Source organism: Corapipo altera, unplaced genomic scaffold (assembly GCF_003945725.1).
Source record: "Corapipo altera isolate COAL_440 unplaced genomic scaffold, ASM394572v1 68, whole genome shotgun sequence".
Taxonomy (NCBI): domain Eukaryota; kingdom Metazoa; phylum Chordata; class Aves; order Passeriformes; family Pipridae; genus Corapipo; species Corapipo altera.
Window position 1 is genome coordinate 5,058,305 of NW_020884919.1, and position 14,498 is coordinate 5,072,802.

General features: G+C 33.3%; 1 protein-coding gene across 1 annotated transcript in view; it reads left to right on the plus strand.

The window, feature by feature from the left end:
• LRP1B (LDL receptor related protein 1B) overlaps window positions 1–14,498 on the plus strand; it is a 672,863-nt gene that overhangs the window by 541,399 nt on the left and 116,966 nt on the right. Inside the window, exons 43-50 of the mRNA XM_027656245.1 lie at window positions 282–407; window positions 2,687–2,815; window positions 5,572–5,691; window positions 6,699–6,812; window positions 7,011–7,160; window positions 10,198–10,320; window positions 12,104–12,223; window positions 14,357–14,485. Coding sequence (XP_027512046.1) covers window positions 282–407; window positions 2,687–2,815; window positions 5,572–5,691; window positions 6,699–6,812; window positions 7,011–7,160; window positions 10,198–10,320; window positions 12,104–12,223; window positions 14,357–14,485 — 1,011 coding nt within the window. The remainder of the gene's footprint in view (window positions 1–281; window positions 408–2,686; window positions 2,816–5,571; window positions 5,692–6,698; window positions 6,813–7,010; window positions 7,161–10,197; window positions 10,321–12,103; window positions 12,224–14,356; window positions 14,486–14,498) is intronic.

Here is a 14,498-nt window from a genome sequence, read left to right on the forward strand (position 1 = left end):
TGTGGATGTTATGCTCAATGGGTGCAGTTAAATATTTTCCTGTCGGATTTTGTCAGGTTTGAATGTTGTAGGTTTTTCAAATTATTATTTTCAAGGTAGCTGTGTTTGTTTATCTTTAGTGTGCCAGCATCTGAGGCACGCTGACGTTTTCATCTGTCTGATAAAACCTGAATCAATTGCCCGTGAATCTGAGATATGGTGATCTTTGCTCTCTCAAAGACATTGGCCGTTGAAGCAAATTTAATAAAACAGAATTCCACTTTTATCATTTGTTTTTTCAGGTGAGTTATCTCCTTGTGCACAAATGAATGGAGGTTGTCATGATTTGTGCCTTCTGACGCCTGACGGGCGAGTGAACTGCTCGTGTAGAGGGGACAGAATTCTGATAGATGATAACAGATGTGTGAGTAAGTAATACTGGCTGACACAATGCTTTTCTATGCTGTGATGCAGTTGCCTATCATAAGACAGTTGGCTCAAGCCATTAATTTTATTTCTTTTATAAACTGTAAAAATTGGTCTGGCAATTCAGCACGTATCTGGCTTTTTAAACTATTTTGTCTGATAAGGCTTTTTGAGGATTAGAAAGCATTAATACTCCCCTTAAATCATTATTATGGTAGTGAGATACTGGTGAGATACTGCTTTCTTATTCATAGTTAGGATTTTTACATCTCTATCATGATTACTGCTGAGATAGAAGTGTCTGTGTGCATCAGTTGTATCTCTCTAGGACTCTATCATATGAATTATTGAAGCTGAACCTTAATTGAGGCCCTTTTTCTCACTTATTTAAGGTCAAGGCTGTGGTCAGCAATGGAAGTGAAAGAGGTTCAGCAGATAAATTCATACATTGGATGATGTGTTATAAAATTATTATATTGCATTTATATTTTCCAAAAACATTGCAACTCTAAAAATTGTTCTTTGGTAAAACCATGTTTATATCTTCATCTAGACCATGATGCAAGATTCTGTCTTCTAAATTAGTTTTTTGGAATGTTTGCAGGAAATGTTCCTCTGAGCTATTAGTAAAAGAAAAAAACAAGTAGAAGAAAGACTTAGACATTAAACGTTGGGGTTGAGTAGCCCAGGAAGGATGGAAATAAAAGAGACTACAGTTTAGCTGTCAGATGAAAAGTTACTTTCTTCGTAACACAGTTGAAATGGATACTCAATAAAATTGAAAGTTAGCAATTCCAGCTGATAGAAGGAATTACCTGTCCTTCCATAGTGCAATTAATCTATATAGTTTACTGCCAGTCAAGATTCTTGAGATAAAACTTCAGTAAAATTCAAAGAGGGATTGGATGCTTATATGGGTAATGACTACCCTGACTCCTCACTTCTCATCAAAGAAACACTTTGAAAGACATTAAAATGCTTTTTCTGCAAGATGGAGTTTGAAGCAATGTCTGCAAAGGTGTCCAGTTAGACTTTAACTGATTGCAGATTATGCCATACATACTTTTTTTTTTTCATATTTTCATAAAAACTGCAGTTTAAGGTGCTGAACTAGATGAACTAAAATTTCTTAGATCTAAGTTCTTACTATTCTAAAACATGGGAGGAAAAGAGAGAAAAGTAATTACTGTGATAAATTTGATTAAGATGTAGAAGACTGTATAAATTATATTTAAGATCATATCTCACCTTGTCCAAAATCTGTATTTTCAGCGTTTCTTTTATATTTTATTTCATGTTTGAATCAAATCAAGAAATTATTTTAATTTATTTTGGCTTGAATTTTTAATATATCAGGCACTGGTTCTTCCTGAGTTTGTGCTGAAGTAATTATAGTGGCTACAAGAAGGAAACATAATTATTCTTCTGGGTCTATTCTGGATACTTCTTGTTTCTCTCAACTTGGATATTTTGTTTAGAACTGTGACATGAAGCAGATGTATGAACTATCATGAAGTTCATGAACAAATTGTTCTGTGTCAACTTTGTGATAGCTTTTAGTTTCTTAGCTGAACCAATAGAAAATCTATATGCAAGAGAAAGCAGAAGTAAAAATTTTAAATGTGCATCTGGTTCTCTTCTGAAATAATAGATAAAACATGCACTAGATGAGAAGCTGAGAACACAAAAAATTAGGTGTATATCACTGGGAGTTTTTTGTGAATAAAAGGGAATAAGTAAAGTAGATACAGGAGGTTTTCTTAATTGGCTGTATCTTCACCATTTGATGTAGTGCATTGATGCTGGTAGCTGTGTATTACAGTGCCACAAAACAGAGTTGAGAGTTCAAATTAACTACTTGGCAATTGTAAATGTTTAATTCTTCCTTTTGGATGGGCTGTGTTGAAGGGATGTTTTTAAAGCATCTGTTAAGAAATGGTTGCATGCAAACTGGGAGTTGGGGAGAGGTGTGTGAGAGTAGAGGGTCTCTGAGCACAGTAGTTCCAAAGTCGTTCTTATCAGAATCTGTGCCTTGAAGTTATTTCAGTGCCTGTTCCTTCATGGATATTTGGCTCTGTATTTTTCTTTTTGGATTCTTTCTGTGAAAGCTTGTAAGTTCTGATGCCATGGTGGGTTTGTTTGTTTATTTATTTATTTATTTATTGCACCGAGGTTTTTGAAAACCGCCTAGCAGATGCTTCAAACACAGCCAACATGTTTCTCATTTTCACTAATTGTGAATGCTTTTAAAAAATTAGGTGTTAATGTGTTTTATTTTCAGCTAAAAATTCTACTTGCAACATCTATTCAGAGTTTGAATGTGGAAATGGTGAATGCATTGATTATCAGCTGACTTGTGATGGCATTGCTCAGTGTAAGGACAAGTCCGATGAGAAACTCTTCTACTGTGGTGAGTATTTCTAGGACTTTCACCTTCACGTTGTTATTTTGGTTGTATGTGCTTAGATTGTTTCTTCTGTGACTTTTTTCTACTTACTCATACCAACTGCTCGCCGAGAAAATACCAACTCACACGTTAGGAAAGCCCTGACATTGTATGGATAGAATTACTTAATATCTGAAAATATTTTTCCCTGCAAACTTCGTATATTAACTGACTTGTTTTTAATAAAAAGCATCTCAGATGTTCTGATATTTCTGTCTGTAAAAGAAAAATAAGGAAAAGCACAGCTAGCTGCTTTTTTAAAGATGAAAAATTGAGTACTGTCAGATTTAATTTAGCGATTTTGATTTAGTTTTTAGTAGTTAATAAGATTTTTTCTGATTGTGAATAGAAAACGCCTAAATAGAAATGTTATAAAATACAGAAATGGCTGTGTAATAGATATCTTTCCACACAGTTTTCTATTTAAGTTTATAGTGTTGTTATTCTTCACAACAGTCCATCTACATCCTGCAACAATTGAGATGCATGGATGTCAACTTCCATAATTTCCTCAAAGGCTTCTATCCTTACATATATTTTTTCCTCTAATAACCACTAACTGAATAATTTCCAGGTTTTTTTGTGGCCAACTGAGTTTGCCTGCTGCAGTGTCTAAAACACTACTGTTCAAATAATTTTCCTTCAGCACTGAGTCATGTTAGTGAATTCATGTGTCCTGCAAATGAAATTAAACCTCCTTGTTACTTGTGTGCCTGTAACTCTTAGCCTTTTTTCAGTTCTGTGTGTCCATATCACAGACTTGGAATCTCTTGTTTCCCATATGAACAATTTCATGTCATTTCAAACCCACTGTTTATGTTTACACCAGTCACCTCTGTAGTTTTATGAAAATGTCTCATTTAATTCCTGCAGTTCACCTCAGCCATTTTAATAATAAACAGAACAGTTTCTTTTTTTCTTTTTTTTCCCTTGAAAAAATTAACTGATTTTTTTTTTCTTCTTTCATCTTCAATTTGTGTCTCTTTAACATTCAGACTTCTGTGTAACTGCTTTGATCATGTCATGTAAAACTAACAGTGATGTTTCATCAGAACATCTACATGTAGATAACTTAGAAGGTTTAGTTATTTGAATCTGAAAAAAGATAAGACATCAGATGAGGAAATAAGAATCGGGAATATGCAAAACAGTGTTAGTTACCAGGGGAAAAGGCCCTTGAATTACAAGTGACAGCTTCAAAGTATTGTATGTGTTGATATATTTGTATTTATGTAAGCATTATTTGTATTTATGTAAGCATTATTTTTATTTATGTAAGCATAATGCTTAGAGATAAGAATTAATTTAAAACAAATGACAAACAAAGGCAAACCACAAAACCTGACACCACCTCCAAAAAAACCCGGATAGGTCTATTTTTAAATAGATTAATCCTCTTCGTCTCTAGTATTATTTTTAGTCATTTATTTTGTTCACAGTTCATGGAAAAATATTGAGTTTTTCATATAGTTTCTTTTTCTTTGTTAGGAGAGGAGAGTAGGTTGAAGGACTAGAGAAACAGTCATTTGGGAACAAATAAGAAAGTTGTAGTTGGTGAGGAATCTTCAAAACACTCTTTCTTGTCATTCCAGAGAAACTGTCTTATATGTCAGTAGTCTTTTTGAGATTTTCTGAGCTGCAAAAACTGTTCTATACTTTAATCTTGAATTTATATATTTTTAAGTATTGTAGAATAAAAATTTAGAAATAGATTTATAAATGAAATATTTTTTGCCCAGAGAATTTATGGATGGTCCATCCCTGGAAGTGTTCAAGGCCAGGTTGGTCAGGACGTGGAGCAGCCTGGTGTAGTGGAAGGTGTCCCTGCCCAAGGCAGGGGAGTGAAACAAGATGACCTTTAAGGTCCCTTCCAACCCAACACATTCCATGATTCTAACATCCAACAATTTGTCTTTCCATGGATTTACAACATAATTTTATGAAGAACATTATGTTAGTTTGTGGTGTGACAGTGTACCTTTTGACTTATTTTGCTACACCTTGGAAAAAGAGCAGGAAGAACTGGGGTTCTGTCATGAACTAGGTCATTGCTTTCTGAATCTGATAAAGTACGGGATATTGGAATCATTATTGTTGATTAACTAATGAAGTGAACATTATTTATTATTGTGACATGACTTCTGCAATGATTAGGGCTTTAGTAAATCAGCCCTGAATTTTCAAACATATCAATATGTGTAAAGTTTGTACATTCTTCAGTAGGGTTCTTGAGCAGAATGCTGGAAGTATTTGGGTTCAGAAATCCAGAAACTTCTCTGCTAGTATTTGTTGTTATTTTACTCTCCATTTATTCCTAATTTGGTTCAGGGCAAATTTGGTGTGTAACTCATTCTACCTGATGGAATTACTGATGCCACATGCAAACATTATCACAAAAAACTGTGTCAAAATAAATGCATTTAAGGCACGTGATCTTTTTATACCACAAGATAGTGAAAACAAGGAAATTAGGCTTTCCTTTTTAATTTTTTTGGGGTCATTAATTCTTTCTCATCATGCTTTCATTCATTATTCTTTATTTGTTTATCAGTCCAAGTTTTTCTGCTGGACAATAAACGAATAGTTTCTGAAGTTTTTCCTGTAGCTTCAAATGCTTTATCAGTTAATTTTTTTTTCTGGAATGTTTGTTTGGTTTTCATGTAAGCCTGTTTGTATTAGACACAAAGTGTCTAAATGAAAATATGTGCTTAACTTTCCAGAAAATAGAGGCTGTCGGAAGGGTTTCAAACCATGTTCTAATCGTCGCTGCATTTCAAGTAACAAAGTGTGTGATGGTGTAAATGACTGTGGTGACAACTCTGATGAATTTGACTGTAAAGGTAAATGGCAGTTATTTCCAAGGTGATTTTGGAGTATTGCTTTATAAATATTCAACATGTAAATAGAAGTAGCTAGAAAATACGTGTAATTTAATCATATTTTGGGATTGATATAAAGGCTGATTTTGGTTTACACCCACAGTCCTCTAGGACTATGACTATAAAATAAAATATAAATATACATATATATTATATATAACATTTTTTATTATAGATATATAAAATATAGAATACAGGTGCTACTTCTTCTATAATATAATAAATGAGAGTATCTTTACTACAGACAGAAGGGTTGAAAGATGGGTGTTTTCTTCTCTGAGTCTGCTTTTTCTTTGAAGTAGCAAGTGTTCTGTTTCTTTGCTTGTCAGATGCATGGCAACATCTGTGTCCTTTGCAAAGCTTACTAGAATTGTTCTCCCTTTTCTATCAGAATTTTTTTTTTGTTTAGTGTCTTAAAACATGAATATTTATGTTTGTGTACCAACCAGTGAATAAAGACTAGCTAAAAGACAACACAAATCTTAGTTACAATTCAGGAAGATTGGAGGGGATATTATCCCACACTATATAGGTAAAAAGCTATATAGCTGTAGTAACTAGCATTTTTTTGAAAACACTGAATGGTTTTTAATCATTTAGTTAAATATAGATAGGGAGAAAAGCATACAGGGGAAAAAATGAACCTGGTGTTACAAAAAAAGAAACCTGAGAGATTCATAGATGGTCCTGAAAATGCTTCTTCCTTCCTTACACGGTGATTATCTCAAATTGAGTTGAATTATACAGAGATACTTTTAGGCTAAAACATAAATTGAAAAATTAGAAACTTACGAGATCCTATAAACTCAAAAGCATATGTCTACTGAATTTTTAGCTATGGAAGGTACAGCGTGTTCTGACTGCCTCATTCTGAAAGGTAGAAAATGTTTAAACATAATACATATGATGTGCATCTTAAGAGTCTGTTTAGTAAACAAATTTACATCTTTTATGACCATGTGTTATAGATTCAGCATGTGCTTCGACAGAATTCCGTTGTGCAGATGGGACTTGCATTGGAAAATCAGCGCAGTGCAACCAGATCATTGATTGTGCAGATGCTTCAGATGAAAAGAACTGCAGTAAGTTTGTGTTTGTGCTTCGCTGGAGCATCTGCTCCATGATTATTCCTTGTTATGTGGCAGTTAATTCATAGTCATTACTGGTTGGGAGACCAACACCTGCATGGTCTGTGCAAGCTCAAGATAAACCCGAAAATTAAACTATAAGGCTCTCAGTCTGTGATAGGTGTGATGCACTAATTTGATGTCTCTTTCCAGATAATACAAACTGTGCTTACTTCTATAAACTTGGAATAAAATCTTCAGGATTTATTAACTGCAATTCAACTTCCCTTTGTATACTGCCAGAGTGGATATGTGATGGATCTAATGACTGTGGAGATTATACAGATGAACTAAAATGCCCAGGTAACTGTAAAAAAATAAATAGAACATTAATTTTATTTTTTTAATCTTAGTTGGGGAGGGGACAGTGTTTCTTATTGTGTTGCAAAATGTTTATTCAGTCAATAGTAATTTATTTAATATGGAGAATAATATAATACTGAATGCAGTTTATTCACCTTTATTTTGTGTTTCATCAGATTATGCAAATTATTACAAATTAATACTGCAGTTTTCTGAAGAAAATTGCAGTGTCTAGCTTTCTATTTCCTCCAGGTTAGGTCTGTCATTTATCATTTTTTATTTAAGTAAAACATGAGTCATTAAAATCTCATGCTCATCAAGCATCAGCATAATTACTCAGGAACTTTTATTAGCTACTGCTTTAGTGAGGGGCATTTCTTTTCTTCCTGGCTATTTTTTACTTTTCCTTTTATTTGGTTGAGGTCCCTGGGATAAGCTGCCAGGGTAGAATCCAGGGTTATTGCTTTTGTGATTGTTCTGGTCCTCAACCAGTAAAGAGGGATCATGACACACTTGAGTCCCAGACACAGGACTGGGGTTATTGCTGTTTATTTAATGTTATCCAATGAATTATTCACAATATTAAATTCTTACCTAATGAAGGATGGCATTTATGTGTTTGCTCTGTTTTTATCCAGAACCCCTCGTTTGAGTTTGAAAATATTAAGTCCAACGTCTTAACATATCTATAAATAAAGAAGTGATAAACTATATTTAGAATGAGAATACTTTAATCAATAGAGATTTATTGTATCCTGTTTGTAGGATTAGGCCCATCCTAGGAAATTCTCATCAAATTGAATAGAGTGCACTAAGAAAGAAACTCTGGGAACATCAAACCTGTATCTCCTCTCCTGCACCTCAAGCTTATATATATATATATATATGTGTATATATATATATATATAAATTGGTAGTGCTTTTTGCTTATAGTATTCCTGTTACTTTTGTCTTGCAGAACCACATTCAGTCTTTTAATTTCTAATCTACCTGTATTCCACTTTACACCTGATCTTGTAGTCCTTCAGTAATATCCTTACTCTTTACTTGCCATTGGCAAATAAGCCAGGATATTTTAAAATTTCTACTTTCAACATAAGAATATTTTGGTCATCTAAACATGCATCTCTCTTGATTATACTAGACCGGTATCCTGTATAGCAAATGAAATCTTACTTTTGCCTTGTATCAGTGCAAATACAATGTAATTTTTTGTTTCTATTGGTTTTCATAATTGGCTTATGCTAGAGTATAATTGTCCTCCTGTGACCTGTAACTCTCTTTTTCTAAGAATTAGTATGTATTAATAATATTTACTAAATAATAAATTCTATTAATTTGTAGAAATACAACTTTTAATTTTATGTTGGTAAATACTCTCCAGCTTTTGCCTAGTAATGAACATAATCTGATTATTTCCATTTAATATTCTGGGTTTCTGTGTGATAATCACACTGTGTCACCAGAAGTTTCTATTACAATTCCCATATGTTATGCCAAATTTAATGATGAAAATATTACTAGGATCCAGAGAAATCTAGAACTTCCCCACTACTGTCCGTCAACCTGACGTTAAAAACATTCCTCCTTTCTATAAAAGAGATTTATATTAAAATTATAGTTTCCATTCTAATCTTCATATTCTCTACATTATCTTAGTTCTGTAGAATTAATGTATATAACACTTCATTGAGCTCAGAATAGCTTATATTTACTGTATTTCCACAAAAAGAAAGGTTTTTTTCCATACCAAAGAGGATTTTGAGGGCAGTGTGCTGCAGCTCCAGTAAACTAATGTTGCATAAGTACACTAATGTGCATTTTATTCCATCATCCATTTATTTGTATCACTTTTTTTCTGTTTTTCAAATGTGTGCCAAAATCTTCCATCATTTTAATGTGTGACTAATTGCCTGCATCATTCCTCCCTTTACTTGGGAGCAACACCATTTGCATTCAACCTACATGTGATTTCCTTTGCCATTTCATTCAAAACTGACCGACTTAGGCACATTTCATTTTTGAGTATTGTTTCTATTATGAATATTATAACTCCCATTAGCAGTTTTGTTCAGTATCATTTTTCTTACAGAAAATTACAGCAAAAATGCTCATTTAGGAGTAGCTATACTTAGACAATCTTTAATATCTGCCAAATCATCATAGACGTCCCACTTCTTTCTTTGTTCTTTTTTTGCTACTCATACAGCTGTAGAAGCCATAAATATGATAACTTTATCTTTCTTTTTAAAAGAAAGGAGGCTGAAAACCAACCCAGTGCTGATTGCCTCAGTACATTGAGGGAATAATATAAACCGTGGCAGAGTTTCAGTGATCTCCAGTGCTCAGAACTCTATCTCCTGGGTTTTCCCAGGACCTTGCCTAAGATTTTGAAAATAACCTGTTGTTAGAGTAATATTTGTGCTTAAATAATGGAAATAAATATATAGCATGTTTTCTTTCCTCACATCTGTTTTCTACGCATTCATAAACATAAAATTTTAAATTACCTCCACACTCTACAAACAACAAAGACAACAACTTTGGAATTTCTGACAAAGTCTAAATCTCTGACTACAACATCACTGGTATAGCTGCTGTTAGTCAGCACATGAATCAGATTTGTAGCTTATCCAGTGATAAAAATACTGCCCCCATTAGGTTATGTTGTAAATTATGGTAGCTAGATCAGAAAGGTAATTCTGTCAGCTGGTGTAAAACATGAATCAATGTGTACCTGTCTGACCTCAAAACCTGTAAACTGAACTACTTACTTCTATAGGCCTTTTGATTTAGTTTGAAACTGTGCTCTAATTCTTCTCCAGAAAAAAAATGAAGTATTTCAGCTCCCTAAACTACTTAGCTGTCACTATTTTTTTTTTAATTTGTATGAACACAAATTATATAAACAGTATTTTTTTCATTTTTAGACATAAACACTTTGTCCATTAGTATTCAGAAATTTAGCAGAAATGTATTAGGCTCCTAATCATACAAGTAGAGACCATTTTACATTACATTCTTTATTTTATCACAGTTCAAAACAAACCCACATGTGAAGAAAATTATTTTGGTTGTCCTAGTGGAAGATGTATTCTGACCACCTGGCTTTGTGATGGGCAGAAAGACTGTGAGGACGGAGTAGATGAATTGCACTGTGGTGAGCATTTTATCTTTCTTGTGTTTCTGTAATCACTAATGCACTTTGAAAACAAACAAGTGTGCATTTTTATCTCAGACATTGGTTATAGACCTATATAAGAATATCTTTATATATTTTTAGATTCAACTCTAATACTTCATGTTGTCAATACCTTAAATTCCATCTCATGCCAGAATGAAAACCTTTTAATTTCTTTTTCTTAAGGATATGTTTATATACAGATTTTTCTATTTAATATTTAACAATTCCACTAATTCTTCAAAACTCCTAATTTTGAAGCAGTTTTACTTAAAAAAATGTCCTTCTTTTCTATTTTGGACAAGTTCTCCTTTTGGAACAGTTTTAGATATAATCAGTTTGAATCAGTATCTAGACCCCAACAGAAAACAGCCAAACATAAAAGTGGACATGCCTTTGCATCAGGGACCATACAGATATAATTGTTTAAAATAATAAAAGTAATGTGAATAAAATAAAGCATGAACTGTGAACTGGGTTAAGGGTCTGTTGTGTCTCAGATTTTTCAGATTCTTAAATTCTGCCTAATTGAGGAGCAATGCAGGTTGGTTTCACTAACAGTAAGAGCTGATCTTTTATCTTCAATTTGTATGGATTAACTTAACAGAGTATTTCTGTAATTAAATTGTAGCAGAACAGCAAAAAGCAGTATGAAATTTTCCTATTCCCTATTTAAATAAAACCTGATTTTTTTTAAATTTTTTTTTTTATTTTTTACTTTACTTCTTGACTTGACCAAACATTATACTTTACTCTCTTCATGACCCAGTTCCCATTAACATGCTTCCATATTTGGTTTGCAGTTTACATTGTATATATATACATCTTATAACTTCAAAATTAGGATCTGCTGTGCACTGTGACAATCAGAAAGTTTTGTGTTGATCATATTTATCAAGTGTAACTCACTGTTTACGTTTCCAGGTTTTATTACACATACATATTTGTATGTAATATTGTAAAATGTATTAGCTGATTTTTTGTGGGTGAGAGAGAAGGGGATTAAGTCAATTCTGCTTTCTCTACTGGTCACTCTTACCCATTTTGAGGTACTTGTTACAATAGTCTACTTGTAAATTCAGATTGCATTACTTATTTTTTTTATTGTAAATTCTGATTGCATTAACTACAATCCTTTTTATTGCTACATTAAAATTTTTTCTCATCAGTTAAAAAAAAATTCTTAAAGAAGTCTGGGAAATGTCACAAGAACAGCATTGATTTATGAGTTGTGCAGTCTGATTCTAAACGCAGAAAAATGTTATTTTAAATGTATAGAAAAGTGTAAATGAGACAACAGAATGCAAACACACAGCAGTTTTCTCGTGAGAGAAAATAACATGAAATCTATAAAAGATGGAGATAAATACTGAAATAGCAGGACGAAGTCTGTGTTGAAAAATTTGGACAGTGCCTTCTCTGCCCTACTACCCAAATAAAGCAGTTCACTGTAGTCCTAGTATTTATATTAAATACACAAACTAGACTAAGCTTTTAAAGTAGTTACCATCATCCCCCTAGCAAAATGTTTGAAAATATTAGAACGTATTTGGAATGTTTCACTGTTTATTTATTTTTATAAATGTTTTGGTGATACAAACTCTGAGACAAACCAGTAACACGCTGAATAGCAAGATTAGGATTGTACTGTGTTTGAGTGTTTTAATACCTGGGAAACTAGGGGGACAGAAAGGAGCAGTATGAAAATTCCTAAACTGTGCTAGAAAATGCAAGGAATGCAGTGATGTTTTGTCATTCCTAGATTCGTCTTGCTCATGGAATCAATTTGCTTGCTCTGCAAACAAATGCATCTCTAAGCAGTGGATTTGTGATGGTGAGGATGACTGTGGAGATGGTTTAGATGAGAGTGATGCTATTTGTGGTAAGTAGGATAATTTTAGTCAGGTCATGCATAATGAAAGAGATGATGTGTTTCAAGAAGATGGTGTAAAGAGGACAAGAACAAAAGCATCTCCAAACAGTGTTCACTTTAAGGATAAAATATGAGATGATCTCCTCCCTCAGCCCCCTCCAATTAGCTGAGAGAGTCCTTTTTATGGGGACTGTATGATTTGTGTGTGCTCTGTCAGTAAAGATATGAATAGCATACCAGTCTGGGCAAAAGGACAATAAAACTTTTCTCTAATTCCCACCCTTGAGGTAAAACCCCTATTTGAGTTTCACATTTCAGTGGTAGGTGCTTGAAGACTAAAAATGTGTGTATTTTTTCCTCCAACTCTTTCTCCTATTCCCTTTAAATTTTTCTATATGCATTCGTAAGCATTATTGCATAATATTCCTCTCAAATTCCCAAAACCTTCAAGGTACATAAGGATTTGAAAATTTTGTTTTCATTCTGGTACTCGGTTGACTGGAAAAGTGTTAGTGAATTCTTCTCAAAAGAAAATCACATTATGTCAAGTCATACTGTCACAATTTAATGATATTTATACATTGGTTCCATTGTTAACTATTCTGTTTTTTAAGATTTAACTTTAAAATATTTGTTCCTTTTCAGAAATTCTCTTATTTAAATTTCATTCAACAAAGAGTATTTTATTCCATATTTCATGTGTGGTACCAAGGTGCTGAAAGGGTTAAGTAGACAGAGAGGAAATCACTTCAGCTTATGTTCAGATTTGTGGTGACCTAATCAAACAGATGTATAAATGTCATCAAATGAAAAGGATGGAGGTGGAACTTATAGTGGTTTTATATGGCAAAATGTGAATTAATTAGTACACTAACTTCAAGCTGACATCCATCTACAATACAGTTTTCATGGTATTCAGGTCCTACTGAGAAGACAAGCACCTCATCTGAGGATAATATAGAACAGTGTGAAACCCTAAAAGACATGAGGACCCGAAGCTTAGTAGGAATAGAACAATACTGATGAAAACAAAGGGCAGCAAATTGCAAAGTGTCACTACAAGATGACTTATTTTTGTCTTTTAAGGTTGTTCAGAATTAACTACTTTTGATATCTTGACTTGCAACACATTATAGATCTCTTGTTAGAAGAAAGCTCACCAATACAATTGTAGACCATCTCTCAAAGAGGGAAGATCTGCACCAGTTATGAAGAGGGGAGAGTTAAGGCTGTATTTCTCCTTAGGAACAGGAGGTGGACTTGAACTGTGAGAGGATAAGAGAAATCATGACTTCAGATTTTTTTAAAAATCAGTATTTATTTAACATGAAGTTTAATTCCAGAACTATCAAAAAATGACCAATGTCCAGTAACCAAAAGTTACCACTTTTGAAAAAATAGGACAGGAAAATTATTTTCTAATATTTTAATATTTTATTAATTTCTAATTAAAATTAGTAGAAAATGCACTGTTGATTTTTTAATGAAACATATTTAGCTTATCTGAGAGAATACATTAAGTGATTGTGCAAAAATTTACTTCCAAACACAGTAAAATTAATCCTAGGATATAATATTATCAGGAGAATAGCCCATTAAAAAAAAGAAAGTCAAGTAAAAAATATGTAGAGTTATTTGAATTAGAAGTGTCAGATATTTTTTACTCCCACTACTTTTGTGCTTGGTCCACATTGTTCTCTTCTATGTGGGACTGACTCATGAAAAATTTGAAAGCATTTAGCCTCCTGGAATAGTCTGGTGATTCAAGGATTATGTGGTTTACAAGGTTAGTTCCTTTGTTCAGTCAGTCCAAACATGCAGTCAAACACACAGACCAAAACTAGTTTGAAAAGTTACTCTGCTGGATAGTTTTCATAAAGTGTGGGAAATTAAATTTACTTGCAGATTATTAAGAGACTGAATAAATGGAAAGAATGGAAGAAATAGGAGGTTGTCAAAATTTTGCTGTCTTAGTCAGTATGTTTTTCATAATGTGCAGAACAAAATCATCTCTGAGTTTTACTTTAAAGTAAACCCCTGTATTTAGTCATTACCCATCACCATAAAAACCTCAGTTAGGACATTCCAGCTCAGGATATTCCATGAGTCTGTATTTAAGACTCCTACACCATGTTTTTCCAGGCTCAGTGACCTGTGCAGCAGACACCTTCAGCTGCTTGGGCTCCCATGCCTGTGTTCCCCGGCACTGGCTTTGTGATGGTGAGAGAGACTGTCCCAATGGAAGTGATGAGCTGTCCACAGCAGGCTGTGGTATGTTTGCATG